This window comes from Hakea prostrata, chromosome 1, assembly GCF_041222555.1.
Source record: "Hakea prostrata isolate BN-2017 chromosome 1, UWA_Hpros_2, whole genome shotgun sequence".
In the NCBI taxonomy this organism is placed as follows: domain Eukaryota; kingdom Viridiplantae; phylum Streptophyta; class Magnoliopsida; order Proteales; family Proteaceae; genus Hakea; species Hakea prostrata.
Genome location: NC_142600.1, coordinates 70,485,354 through 70,500,523, shown reverse-complemented (window position 1 = coordinate 70,500,523; position 15,170 = coordinate 70,485,354). Strand labels below are relative to the sequence as shown.

The window sequence follows — 15,170 nt, the reverse complement described above, 5'->3', positions numbered from 1 at the left end:
TTTTGTGACCTAGAAATGCAATGCCAAGAACATAGTATCACACATCGCTTCCAAGTTCCAACTCTAGTGTTGTAGTAGAAAAACTTGTGTTTGTGATTGTTTTGGCGGCAAAAAATGATCTGTCTGGATTCCATAAGATGCACTCTGTGTTCTGAAAATGATCCGTCCAAATTCCATAGGCTTTTCTAGTTTCGAAGACAAAGTTAAAGTTAGTTTAAGCAAAAAAGTTTAGAGAAGGGAATTCATGAAATTTGACAATTTTTTATGAAACGAAATCAAAACTATTTCTAGTGTTTTCGAAATAGAAACACTTGATAAGTTCAAAATTAAGGAATGCATATTGCATAATTAGAAATCTCACAACACCAGTGGTAAGGGTAAGGGATGAAATCAAGGCTGAGTGATTCAAGGACAACCATTCACAAGAAATAACTCTCATTGCTTCTGAAGGTTATGGAGAAAGGTTTAGATTAGTAAAGATAATAATACTATTATTAGCAAGTATAAAATTACACAAAGATCCAATCCCATTTATTGCTTATTTACTAAACTTTGACTCTTCGTCAACTCGTATTCCTAATTATCCCCTCGCCTCTGGTGGCTCCATTTTTCTCCTTTGTCTCCTGTGGTTTCATCTCTCTCTGTAGATCTTAGAATAGAATGATAGAAATGTAAAAGAAGGAATTACAGCAATATTTATATTAATCCAGAAGATTCCCTCAAATGAGAGAAGGAAGAGAAGAAGAAGAAGAAGAAGAAGAAGAGAAGTAAGAGAGATCGTCGTTTTTTAACGCAGCATTTTTCTCTGTGAAGTGAATCCCCAAGAATTTGAAGACTTAAACCCTAACCCTAACCCTCCTGACATTGGTTTCCGTTTCAGGAAGAAATTGGTGAAAGGGCGAGGGAGGGGAAGGGTTTCGAAGATTTGCAGGCGATTCTGGTTTCCATGTCGCAGCTGAAGCCGATTTCTCATCTCGAAAACATTCCATCGACGCCTGGCAAGATCAAGATGGACAAATATTCTTACATTCATCGGCTGCGGTGGCATTCTTCTTTAGCAAAGCTTACGTTTTGGTCATTTCTTTTTCTTGGCTTGATTCTCTTCTTCTTCCTCCGATCTCCTCCTTCTACATCGTCTGATCCGTCGCGCCGATCTCTTGGTACATCTAAGTGGGGTGGTCCGGCATGGGAGAAGCGTGTTCGCTCCTCTGCTCGTGTTCGCTCACGCAATGGTATTTCTGTACTTGTTACTGGTGGTGCAGGATTCGTTGGTACGCATGTTTCGGCCGCATTGAAGCGCCGTGGCGATGGCGTTCTTGGCCTTGACAGTTTCAATGACTACTATGAACCATCACTGAAGCGAGCGCGTCAGGCCCTTCTTGAGCGCTCGGGAGTGTTCGTTGTTGAAGGCGACATCAATGATGTCGCTCTTCTTCGTAAACTCTTCGATGTCGTTGCTTTCACACACGTAATGCACCTTGCGGCCCAGGCAGGCGTTAGGTACGCAATGCAGAATCCTGGTTCTTATGTACATAGCAACATTGCCGGGTTTGTTAACTTGCTTGAGGTCTGCAAGTCTACTAATCCACAGCCTGCAATCGTCTGGGCTTCATCGAGTTCGGTTTATGGTCTCAACTCCAAGGTGCCTTTTTCAGAAAAAGACCGAACTGACCAACCTGCTAGCCTTTATGCAGCTACTAAGAAGGCTGGCGAAGAGATTGCCCACACCTACAATCACATCTATGGTCTTTCGCTTACTGGGTTGCGCTTTTTCACGGTTTATGGTCCTTGGGGTCGACCTGACATGGCGTATTTCTTCTTTACCAAAGATATTCTCAAGGGGAAGACAATTTCGATCTTTGAGGGAGCTAATCATGGAACGGTTGCGAGGGACTTCACTTACATCGATGACATAGTAAAGGGATGCTTGGCATCGTTGGACACTGCCGAGAAGAGCACTGGAAGTGGTGGAAAGAAGAGAAAGCCTGCACAATTACGGGTCTTCAATCTAGGAAACACCTCACCGGTGCCCGTCACTGATCTTGTGAGCATATTGGAGAAATTGTTGAAGGTTAAGGCCAAAAGGATGATGTTGAAGATGCCTAGAAATGGAGATGTGCAGTTCACTCATGCGAATATAAGTTTGGCACAACAGGAGCTTGGCTACAAGCCCACGACGGATCTGCAGACGGGGTTGAAGAAGTTCGTTCGGTGGTACCTCAGTTACTATTCAAGTTCAGTGAAGAAGGCTTCAGAGTGAATCGTCTTGATTGGTCTGCGGTAGAACCGTTTCCATTAATCTTTTCGATTTTTTACGAATTTGTTCTTCCTTTTCTCTTCATCCATTTATCTTCTCTTCATATATCTTAGTATTGGCATATAAGTGTTTTGGAGTAGAGAGGTCTTCGTGGTGGGTGGGAATTGTTTGCAGGGCATTCCTGATCTGTATCAAATGAAAGCGGGAAGCATCTGATTGTTCGTTGCTTCTTTTTGTCCTTTCTTCTTCCCCTTTTAATTAGGATTGTTGCTACGTCTAGTGTCAGCACTGTATAATCCACGGTTTATATAGGTAAACATTCATCTATATTCAGATTGGTGAACTTCTTTGATTAACTTAATGGATTTCAATAAAAACATCTCCTGCGAGTTTGTGTTTACTGAGAGTTGTTTTTTTTGTCATAACAGACGAGGTAGACATCAAGGGATCATGTTTAGTCAGTTCCGCATGATCATTGTTGGTGTTCTAATGGTACTCTATTTCGTTTATGTTGGTAGTACATTGGAGGCATCTTTTCCTTATTCATTATTTTTGTACTACTGTACTATGAATTTGAAACTTATATTAGTAGTTAATATCCGCTAATTTATGCCACTATTGTATCTTGCTTTAAATTGAGAACCTAGTATCAGTGTCAAAAACATTAATGTGGGTCTGTAACATATGTTGCTTTTCATTTGCTCGAGGTGTGATGGCATGTGAAGAAGCTAGTTTTGAAATAGTAAATGGTTTTGCTGGTGTTAATTGGTTCAGAAGTGAAACTCCACCTAGTACCATAGTTCCTGACATTTGTTTTCACTAGATCAACTTTAATTCACAGTTAATGGCTATAGTAGGTTGCAGAATTCTTACGAGTGGTGACCTAGTTAAGTTAAAGAGTTGCTAAGTCGGATCTGATTGCAAACTTTCAGGCTAATATTGTGTATTATTTGCTTTTTAGAATTTCTCTCAGGCATCAATTTCAGGGATTAGTTGTTCAAAGTTCAACGTAACCTTGTTACGGGAACGATTTTCATCTTTGGTACCTGAGTGCAGTGAAGGAAATATTCACACCCCCTCTCCTCTCTTTTTAAAGAAACTGTCATGTACCTGATGAAACAGGGATCCATTTTCAGTGAAGGTGGATTCTGTAGGTATATTTGGATGAATTTATCCGTGGGAGTGGTGTATTCTACTGTTTCAACATACATTTTCTTCTGTGACTAGAGGTCATTGTGTAGTTGTTCGCTCTGAAGCCACATTAAACCTCCCTAATATTGCCTGTTCTGTGGCATGGTCGTGGTTATACAATAAGTTCAGTCTTGGATTATAACCATCATGTAGGTTGCACTGGGTTCCTGTATCATGGAATTCTATTTCCTATTATTGAATGGTCATTCTTCCTTTTAATAGGTTGCACCAAGCCCTTGCCTCATGTTGATTTATTAAATATTCATTGTGAGGGCTGTTAGGAAATTCATTGTGAGGGCTGTTAGGAAATCGTCGTGCATAGAGAAGTGTAGTGCCTAGCTTAATTTTTTTTTTTTTGGGTGGTGAAGTAGTGCCTGGCTTAACTTATGAAATGTATTCTTAGTTTCAGATGGTCTCAAGGAAAGAAATTATTTGTCCTGTTTTATTTTGGCAAGAAATTTGGACAACTTTGGAAGATCTTGAAACTAATGAATATGCTTTCAGATCTTGAAACTAATGAATATGCCTTGATGTTGAAATGATAGAGATGTGTGCATTATGGTAGTGAACAATAGTTTATTTATCTTTACAGACTTGAATCTTGAAGGGATGACTTAGAATCCAAGGATTTTAAACTATATATCATAAGAAGAACATGCAGGACGCAGCGAGGCAGAGTTGTGTTGATGATCTAACTGATGATTGGAGGAACTTATTTTTCCTTCATTCTCCATTGTGTGCTTCTGCAGTCTTCAAAACCAGTGGTTTTAAGTTGGTTTATATAGTTGGCCTCATTTTCTTTTCATATTCCCACATTTGTTGCCACTAGGATCCACTAATCCATGTTATTTAGCTGGAGTGGTTATTTGACCGTGCTGAAACTTGGAAGAGTGGTTTGACTTGCTCAGAAATCTTTTAAGTGTTTGAAGTTAGTCTTTGCCCTCATGTAAGACATTCTAGCTCGCTAGAAGTGTTTCAGAATTTTGATCAGGTGTGGCTAGGTTATCGAAGTTGTAGTTAATGCCATCAATATGGACATACTTAAAGTTCTGCTCAAAATGCCAGTAGAGTGCTAATATATTTGGTAATATGCTGCTGTAGGACTGCATAGATTTCAGTAGATCTGCTAGGCAGGTGGTAGGGAACTAATTGAGGACCAAAGCTTAGTTTCCTACATGACCTTTGAATCACCTGAACTTGATTGGGGTAGGTTGGCAGGAATATAAGCATAATTTTGTCATCTGGTTGAAGAACTTATAGAGAAGTTAGCATTGGGGGAGGAAAGAAAGCTTACCCAGAACAATGTACTTATTTTACAGGTAAAGAGAACTGGGCAAAGGGCTATCCTGTGAACATCAAGTTATGGTATTTCAAATAATTATCATGATGGTGAAATAGGCATTGGGTAAGTTTCTATTGATGATTGAAGGTGAAAGGCTGCATCAGTGAAAATCAAGCACCATCATTCTGGCATTGTTTGCCGTCAGATTCAGATAAGCAGGGAACAGAGGCTTGAGCAATAAGTTTGCACCTTTAAGTTGGTTCGGTCATCTTTATATACAATTATTCAATTGTAGAGACAATTGGTGAGTACTTTGCCTAGCTGATTGATCCTGCAAAGACCAGGATCACCAAGACTGAGTTCTGTGTTTTCACACTACTGAGCTGATGAGGTTATCTTGCCATCTTTCTCTCCCACATTGGTCCTAGATTTTTTTATTTTTTTTTAATGTTCCTTCTATACAATAATAACTTATTGAGTGAAGATTATCTGTAGATTTTGTTGTTACCATTTTGTATTTGTTGTGTTATTAGGAGGGCCTGCACCCAATGATGAGTAGTGTTATACTATTCAATCTTAAATAGATTTTTAGAATCATTTGAAATTAATAAATTTAGGAGATGATTATGTCTTTAGCCAACTCAAGATCTTCAGCTTTAGAGATCATTGCAATAAATGAGCCCTAATTGTATTTTAATTCAGGATTGATAAGAACCAAGTTGACAATAAGGTGCAGTTAGGTAACTTGATGTGATTTTATGGATGGGAAGATCCTCTCAAGTGACTGGAGATGTTTAGAGTTTTTCTTTTGATGGATGTCAAAGTCTATAGTCAGACAGCAATAAAGTCGATGGAGGTGAAAGAGGGAATATAGAGGTTACTGGTTGCTTCACCATGAGGCAAATTAGTTTTCTTGGCTCTGAATTCTTCTCTGCTACAATTTTTCTTTTGAACAAGTTTACAGTCAACACTTGTTTTCTTGGTTGTGATCCTTACAAGGGCTGCATTCTTGCCTTTCACGCCCTTGTAAGCACGTGAAACTTCTTGCTTCTAGAAATATACACAAGTTATAATGAGAGAGTTGCAGAAACTACTTGAAATGGTTAGGTGAGAAAACATGCCAGGGAGACTCGATCACTTCAGTTTAATATTTGGGTTTGAATGAGGGAAGAAACAGGAACCAAAGTTTAGTCATTTCTAGGTAGTCAGATAAATGCTTAGTTGGATAAACAGAGTCAATTCATTGGTAGTGGCTTGCGTCTTTAACCTTCTTGTTTAATGTTGGTGAACTTAGAAACGAAGCATATGAGAAGTTTTTTTATTGGTAAACGTAAGAAGTAGAAAAAGGGGATTTTTGTTGGCGGCTGCGCAGATATCGTCCCTGCAGCCCCAGATTTTCAACATCTGTTGAGGTATTAGAGCTTTAATTAATTACACTTTGGTTTAATGTTTGAAATTTTTACAAATTTACACTCACGCACCCTTCATGCAAAGAAAATTTACAAAAAAAACCAAGCAAGTTTTGGGATGATAAAAAACGATTCAGATTCAACCAAACCCTAACCCAACTATCCTCCTCTCTTCCGTCTCCGGTAATCTAATCCATCCTCTCCGTCAGGTGAAGCTCTAACCTACTATGGTGATTAGTTCTAACCTGAAGAACCTCTCTGCTTGAGCCTTTTTTGGGGCAGATTTATAGAAAAATATTATCTCAAGTTACTTGTGTTCTGCTAAAGTCAAATCGAAGGGCAACAACACAGTTCAGGTTCAGAAACACAGTAGCGAGCAGTTTCAATCCTAATGGCGAAATGGTACCCATAACTTGCAGGCTGCAACAGTTTCAATTTCGAAGACACACAGATGTTTCTGTCTCTGCTCAATTACTTAATCCAACAAGGCAAGAATTCTCCTCGAATACTAGCAGGTGAAGTTTCGAAGATTTCAAAGCTTTGAAGCCGCTTTGGCTTTAGCTTCCTTATCGTTGTTCAACCTTAAAACCTCGCACAACTCCGGAAACGAAGCCTTCCTTATACAGGCATAAACTTGTCCATCCCAATTCCTTCCACTCAGTTGCTTTGCCAGGCGCACCGCAGCCTTGACGGTCTCCTTCGGGCTATCATGCGCTGAGTCGATCATCCCCATCTTCACCGCCTCATCCGCCTTCAACTTCGATGCTTTCAACACCAAATTTCGCCGAGCGATCGGCAAAAGGATTTTCGACCTAATCAACACCATGAAGTACTCGGCGAAATCTAGTCCAATATCGAGTTGAGGGTTTTGTTTGTTTGGGAAAAAAAAGATTGATATTGTAAATTTAAAAACTTTCAAGGGTAGGTAATTGTAATATTTAAAACTTTTTAAATGTTAAATTCAATCAAGTAAATCGGAGTCGTTGGCTACGTGTCCAAATCTAATGCTGTGTCCAAATCTAATGCCTACGCAGGCCGCACTGGCGCGAACAAAAATCCAGAAAAAGGAGGATGACAGAGAACGGAGGCGGCGCACGCTGAAGCACTTGAAAACTTCACAATTAAACAATTAAGCTTCCATGACTTGCTCAACTGTTCTCCAAGTAACTTAGAAATTTTCAGAACTACTAAAGCCTGATGGGCGTCTCAAGACTTTTTGATAAATTAAATATAAACTTTTTCTTTCTATCTTCTTTTATTCTTCATCAACGATAAAAAATCATAGATATTTACCACCAAAAAAATAAAATAAAAATAGATATAATCTTATTTTCCTTTTCATTTCGATCCATTTGTTGCTTACCGAATACAGCCTTCAGAAATCTAGGTCAAATTTTTACTGGGAAGATTTCAAATCAATTATTCGTCTGTTTTATCGACGATACTGTAGAGTATAATTTCAATGCAAGGCCTGCATAGTTGCTTTAAGCTCGCTGATTCAGGAACCAGAAACGAACAACCACCTTACCTTGCCCAGGGTGAGAGTCTCCTTGCTGGAAGTGGAGCTGAATGCCTAACTAGTGACCATCTCCATATGGTAGAGAAGATATTTTCAACTAACTTTCTTCACAAAAACTGTGTCCTTCAAAGAAACAATCATTTCATTTTAGGTTTGACTCTCTATCTATGAGTAATGATAAAATTCTTCTTATGCTTTTTTACCACACAATAGAGTGTGATCTATAGAAATCGTATTTCTTATTCATTTTATCATTACTCATAGATAGATCTCATTCTTAGTGTGTGTGATGAAGAAGAATGACGAAAACACATACCTCTCCCCTGATGCATAACGGATCTAAACCTTGGCTTTAGGGCACAATTCTTTATAGAATTTTGAGGATGAAGGCTTTGGAGGTGGCTTTGCAAAGAGAAACGTTCCTTGCCGACTTCTTGAGGCGGAGTTGGCTGCTATTCTAGAGAGGTACGTATTGCCCAAGAGATGTACATTGTGCATCTCCATATTGAGTTTGATTCTCTCACGGTGGTCGAGCTTCTTGATCACTAAAAAGAAGCTAGTAGGTTCACTGGTTACATAAAGGACATTTGCGTGTTGGCGGGAGATACTGGTCGCCTCCGTTCATTGGTAGAGATGCCAACCAAGCTGCTAATTGGATGGCCAAGTTGGCATTGGATCCGATGACACTTGGAGATTCTTTCTGGATTTTCTTTCAGACTTAAGAGAATCCCCATGACATGTCAAAATTCTTGCACAAACTAAGTTTTCTTGGAATCATGATCTTGTTCTTGAATGGTGAAGCCCTGAGATTGCAGAGCATATATTCAATATATCCCTTCCTCCTACTAAGAAGAAAGATAGTATTATCTGGGATCAAACCACCACAGGTAACTTCACTGTTGCTTCAGCTTACAAAGTTTACAGTAACAGTTCAGCCTAGCAGCACTCTATCCCATGGCTGAAACTTTGGCACCACCCTTTAGCCCCAAGGATCATACATTTCACTTGGAAGTTACTCCATTAGAAGCTACCCACCCCTAGCCTTCTCAAGAACAGAGGATGTAATGTTTCAAATATATGTTCTCTATGCTCGACTGAAATAGCTGATATTAATCATATTTTCTTGAACTGTCACTATGCAAGACAGGTTTGGAATCAATTTAGAATCTGCTGGTGGAATCATACCTTAGACATAGTAGATCAATTATCCAAATGGATCGCAATTGCAAACAAAAATTCACCAACAGGTACTGCACATTATTACACTTTGGATTATCTGGTCTTCCTTCAATAAGGCAGGTCATGGAGAACCTTTCAATGTCTAAGGCAAGCGTGGTGGCTGGCTCAATCCTTAAATGCACAATTCCTCCACTCCAATCATACTAAAGTTACTGATAAAGGTGAAAAGAAGCAACATTTGGTGGATAGCACCTCCCAAAGATTGCATCAAATTCAACATAGATGGATCATCCATAAAGCTTGCTGATGATCACTATATTTCTGGAATCAGAGGAGTCGCTCGAAATCATCTAGGCCATTTCATACTATGTTTTGCTTCTCCTCGGGGTAACTTCAAAGCCTTTCAAGCCGAAGCTGAAGCCTTGAGGATGGCACTTCAATTGGCTTTATCAGAGAACTTCAAAAGAGTGAATATTTGAAGGTGATAATGAAGCAATTATCAATATCATCAATCACAAAGAAACACCGACACCATGGAGAATCACTCACATCATTGAGGACATCCTTCTGATGAAGAACAAGTTTGAATTTGTCTCCTTTAAACATACCCTTCGAGAAGGAAATAGTGTTGCTGATCGATTGGCATCTTATGCTGCTAGTTCATCTCTTTATTTACCTTTTCTTCCTCCCCTCCCCCCCCCCCCCTCGTTCATGAATCCGGATCATCACCCCGTCAGGGGAGCACGGCTTTACCACCACAAATCATGTGGGACCCACAGGTAAATAATAATAATACTAATAAAAATAAATAAAACTCCCATCATCCAACCCCTGGGTCCCCCTATATTTATGGTGGTAAAGTCGTCGGAGAGCACAGAGTGCTCCCCCGACGGGTAGCTGATCCAGACTCCCTCATTCATTGGCCTTTGTATTTTGATCATGCAGGTTGTAACTTCCCTATGGGTTTTTCTTTCCAATAAATGTTTTTTGACACAAAAAAAATTACACGGCACCCATTATTTTATGGGCGAAACTAGTAGCCACTTGTCTCGAAAATTACATAGCACCCACATGCATAATTACAAATCTCACAGTTAAATTCTGTTCTTAAATGGCTAATAAATTTACTTAAATACCATTCCCTTATTTAAGTCACTTAAAATTTGAATTTTAAATTACACAAATGCCCTCTAGATAGGAAAATGACAATAATGCCCCAAGTTTAATACCTTTCCATACCCAATTGAGTGAAAGGATTCTCCTTTCATTCATCTTCTACCTGCACCTGGCCGAAAACCCAAACTATCAAGATTTTCCACTACCTCATCCTTGTGATATTATAAAATTTTCTAAACTTGTTTTATCCTTGAGGTATTTTTGTAATTTCCTTATCCAAAGAGTATTTACATAATTTTAATTTTTGAATCACTTAAATGGAACTTAAAAGAATGAGGATATCTAAACAAGTTTACTAATCATTTAACAACAAAATTTAACTCTGAATAATTTGTAATTATGCACGTGAGTACCATTTAATTTTATAGACAATATTAAGTAATCACTAATTCTCACCCCAAAAATAATAAGTGCCTTCACCAAAAAAAAAAAACTAATAATCATAATAAATGCCATGTAATTTTCTCATTTTTATAGGTAAATGCGTCTGTCTCTGTATTCTTTCCTTTACTTAGAACTGTGGTTCTGTCATGCGGTTGTTCGTGTGATTAAAACTATTGATCAAATCCTTGTGTGGGTAGCTTAGTTGCTCTGACAAATTTAGCCATTAGTTGCACTCGCTAATGTCAGCAACAACAACAAAATCCAAGAGATACAGGGGAAAGGGATACTACCAGCATTGGACCAGTTCTTTTTCGATTAGGGCTTCCAACATCAAGCATGGCCGTTGCATCAACTGGTATGCCAGAACAAAATGTTCAACACAACCAAACCAAAAGAAAAAAACCCACCACCAACCCAAGGAAAAAAAGATCCTGAAACAAAAAATACTAATAATTCAACACTGACAACAGAATCCGGCCAGGCACTTAATCATCTTAAAATAGTTGACTACAGCTTAGTTTTGGTACAAGCTGCAAAACGATTCAGGATAAAAACAACTAACATTTCAAACTAAGTCATCATTCAAATGATAAAAGTCATGGGTTCAAAAATGCTTTTAACTCAAAGATGGAGGGATAATTCCTCTCTACACTAACCTCAAGGGCATGGGCAAAAATGAATAAAGAAAATGGCAAGCATATAACTATGGATCTGCGATTGTAACTTCAACCTCCACACCAGGTTCAATGGTGATGGATGTGATCTGCTTCACCACTTCAGAGGAGCTAACAAGATCAATTACTCTCTTGTGTACACGTAGCTCAAATCTATCCCAAGTGTTGGTTCCTGACATTCAAAAAGAATAATAAAAATCATGATTCTTTTAGTAATTCATCAGATTGTTTAACACCACATCAGATATGCTGCAATTTAGTGTTCTACCAATAGTTTTTCGCAAGTGCAAAACTCTGGTTTCAGTGTACTTTCAGAAATGGAAGATAAATGCAACGGACTCATCATTCAGACACAAAGGATTAAGCATTCCTTCAATTTGAATAAAACTGGACTTTCTTCAAATATCCAACCAAGTAGCTACCAGCAATTATGAGGTATACTCTGAATCTAGCTTTCTACTAGCTTTCTAACATGTGAAAGACCATTATGAATTTAAGCAAGACATTCACCTCTGCTGTACATATCAAAAGAATATGAATCCACATACAAGGTTGATAAGAGCAAGCACTAGAAAGGATAAAAGATAATACATGGCACAGGAAAAAGTGAAAGATCTCAACTACTAAACTGAATAAGTATGGCTAAGGGTTTGACATGATTTGATTGGTTTAAATATGAAACCATGCATAGGACATCCACCACATCTGACATTAAGATCACAGCCAAACCAAAAGTTATTGATTTCTGTATTCATGGCATGGAAGACAAGCCTTCTTTGCAAATGAAGATAATGCTATTCTGAATCTAGATTTTCCTGGTTTCCTTTAGGTTAACAAAATCACGATCAGAAGTATGCACCTCACTTGTGGTATAGAAGATCTTTCATCTCTCTAACAGCTCTGTAAAGCTCTTTTGGGACATAGACATTCTGTCTAAGCATACTCACCCAATAAAGACAGCTACTCTTTGGGCAAAGAAGTACAAAATAATAAAGAAAGACAAAGAAAAATGTTGAATATAAACAGTCCATTATATGATCTACGAAATACCTACCAAACCCCCCACCCAACTGATTAGATAGGAACATTGAATAAATTGCAAGAAGCTGAGGAAAGAAGAGAATATAATTCAAATATGAAGAATAGAACTGATCAGCACATCATAAATATATTGAAAGAGTTAGGAACAATAGAAACAAATGCAAAACAATTGAGCAAGCAAGAAACTGAAATTCAGAATGAGAAAGCAAGAGGAATGTAAAAGAAGGCGTACAGATAAAACAAGTCATAGGTTATGTTATTACCATAGGTTCATAACACCCAGTGACCATGAATCCCAATTTGAAGACTACCTTAACAAATTTAGCAACAAAAACTTTTCTTAACCACATCCAAACTATGAAGTAAATCGAATAAGGGGAGAAAAGAAAACAAAAATCATATGCAATTCTCTCCACAACTCATGCGAACTGTAAGCCACAAATACAAATGCTCTCTTTTGCAACATCACCATTGATAAATTCGAAGGGGAATTTCTCGATGTAGAAATTTTCTGACGCTTATGTTGATATAATCGATGAAAAAAGCACTTACAGTAAATGCAAAACCTTCCTAAAACATCAAGATATCAACTTCGAAGACTAATCAGCAGAGTACCACAAAGCGAAAAAAATTGATATGAACGTCAATGAGAGAATTCAGGAAATCGTGTACGATTATATGATTACCTTCACCACAAGGGGATTTACGGGTAGTGATGAGGAGAACTTTGGTGGGCATCCTCACTGGACCCTTAACTTTCAGCCTCTTATCCTTGGCTCCACGGACAAGATCCGCGCACACTGTAAAACCCAGAAAGGTATTATCATATAAAGTAAAACCTATAGTCAGAATATAGCCCTAGGGAGTGAGAACCAAGCCAAGAGCAACCTTTCTCGAGATTTTTGACATTCTTAGAAGAAAGAGTAATCCTGATGCGGTGAACCTGCTCCTGAGTTTCCTCCAAACCAATTTTCCCAGGCTTTGGTGGTGCGTACGCCATAATTTCGTTCGTTGCTTAGTTCTGCTTCACTACAACAGAAATTATCCAAATTCAGAATAGATATTTATTTTTTGGGGGATTGTAAAAAACTGAATCATTCGATTCCTGAAAGTCATTGTTCCTAATCTAAATAAGAGCATCATAGCGTCCAAAGGAGAAAATAATGTTCTCAAGAAGAGATCTGGACTAACCTAATTGGCCGGAGCGAACGATCGGCGTTGTTATCTCCTGCGGCTAGCGAGTGGAAGCACAAACTACTCTTTTCGTCTTGAGGAAACTAAATTTATGTAACTAGGGTTTTCTAGCTTTGAGATGGATATCGGTTTGATTTGGCCGGTTTGGATAGCCTGGACCAACCGCTCCGCTCCGGTCTACTTCTTTTTATTATTATTATTTTTAATTTTATTTTTTTATATAATAATTTTCATTCGAGTCCCACTCAGTCCCTAGTGGCTGTGAGTTATTCCTAAAATTCATCTCATCCCTTGAACTATTCAATTTATCAATCAGACCATTATAAGAAAAATAAATCAGTAGCACTCCCTATCGTTAAGAAATCACAGTAAAGTGCTGATGTAAGGAAGTTAAACTTTTCAAATTAACAAGAATATCCTTGAATGAAAAGCCCTAGTTCAACTCGTCTTCGTCTTTCTCTGTCATCTACAACCGCTTCTCTACTTCAATTCTTGCATTTTGCTAATTTTTGTTCTCTCACAAATATTCTTTTTTTTTTTTTTTTTTTTTCATTTTCTCCATCTTTTTCCCTTAGATTGTGAGAGCATTAATATTGGAAATGAGATAAATAAAGACTAATTGAGACTATCTAAAACTAATTGTGTTAGTAATAGAGAGTCTGACTGATAAATGAGATAGCTCAGGAGATAGAATTAATTTTAAAGGATAACTTAAGGGGTGGTGCTAAAAATTTCTCTCTTTTTTTAATGAAAAAATAAATATACAAATATTAAGGGCGTGTTTGGTAGCTGGTTAGTGACGTTCCAACAAAAAAAAAAACAATACTATAGGCATAATACAAAATAAAACATTTTTATTTTGTCTTTGAAATAGTTTATCCTTTATCCTCTGAGGATGTAATCGATGTGTGTGCAAGCTGGCCCAGATGAACCTTAGACACACATACACACGCACACACAAAATAAAACCCGAGATTATATGGTTTTTCGTCAACAAGAGGACTTTTTAGTCTTTTTCTCTAGTCAAACTATTTGCTTCTTTTTTTCTTCCATTTTCCTGTATTTGTTTTCTTTAATTGTTTTATAATTTATTTTATGATAAAACAAAGTTGATTGAACATGTACACAGGTCAAAGATATGGACCCAACCTTCCAAAGAACAATCTATATCTATATATTGTTTGCCCTGCCATTTATAGAACCGCCCGTTGACTGTTTTGTTGATGTTGATATATGTTACTTGGTTTTATAAAAAAAAAAAAAGGAAAAATTACAAGACTAGCTATTATTGGCTTTACTTTTACAAAAATAGCCACCGCAAGCTCACTTCAACGAAAACAACTAATACTGGCTTTGGTATTACTAAAATGGCCAAAACAGTTTATTCCCTCCGTCTTCAATAGGATACATAGGCTTTCTTTCAGAGGGATGTGAAAAATACCAATTTTATCTTTGAAGTTGCAAAATCGCACTTTGTTTTTACAAAATCGGGGATCGAGTTGCAAATTGCAATCGACTAATATTCTACCGTAACTGTTGAAGAAATGGCGAGAAAAGACGTTGGTGTTTTAACTTTGTTTTCCATAATGAGAACCAATTGTTAGTTTTATCCTAAACAATATATGGATTTGGATTAATTACTAGGGTTAATAATTGATGGGACTCTCAACACATCAGGCCAATACAATGCCATATGTTTGAGATGGGCCAAACCGGTCCATTGTGGAAGTGGACTAGAGTTTGGGATTGCTATTATAAATAGTTATGATGGGGTCCTTCCAATCTCTCAAAGTTCTTTTGTTCTTTTCTCTTTCCAAGAAAGGATACGGTAAAAAGACGAGAAGATTGGAGAAGGCTTCGTCAC

At 37.8% G+C, this 15,170-nt stretch overlaps 2 protein-coding genes across 3 annotated transcripts; one reads left to right on the top strand and one right to left on the bottom strand.

Moving 5' to 3' along the window:
- Positions 1-570: 570 nt before the first annotated feature.
- Positions 571-7,147, top strand: LOC149029701 (UDP-glucuronate 4-epimerase 3-like). Of its 2 annotated transcripts, none has more exons than XR_016171193.1 (2): positions 571-4,654; positions 4,768-7,147. XR_016171193.1 is itself a non-coding variant. In XM_089142026.1 (2 exons), exon 1 carries the CDS (start codon positions 947-949, stop codon positions 2,258-2,260), a length of 1,314 nt encoding a protein of 437 aa, XP_088998152.1. In that variant the 5' UTR covers positions 571-946; the 3' UTR covers positions 2,261-2,280; positions 4,768-7,053. The 2 variants fall into 2 exon arrangements, 1 of the variants encoding a protein (XP_088998152.1); XM_089142026.1 differs by having other exon boundaries at positions 571-2,280; positions 4,768-7,053.
- Positions 7,148-10,400: 3,253 nt separating this feature from the next.
- On the bottom strand, positions 10,401-13,408 carry LOC149029700 (Ribosomal protein S10p/S20e family protein). The gene is made up of 4 exons (XM_089142025.1): positions 13,304-13,408; positions 13,001-13,141; positions 12,799-12,912; positions 10,401-11,243 (listed from the first exon to the last, which is right to left on the bottom strand). Exons 2-4 carry the CDS (start codon positions 13,110-13,112, stop codon positions 11,101-11,103), a joined length of 369 nt encoding a protein of 122 aa, XP_088998151.1. The 5' UTR covers positions 13,113-13,141; positions 13,304-13,408; the 3' UTR covers positions 10,401-11,100.
- Between the last annotated feature and the right edge of the window lie 1,762 nt (positions 13,409-15,170).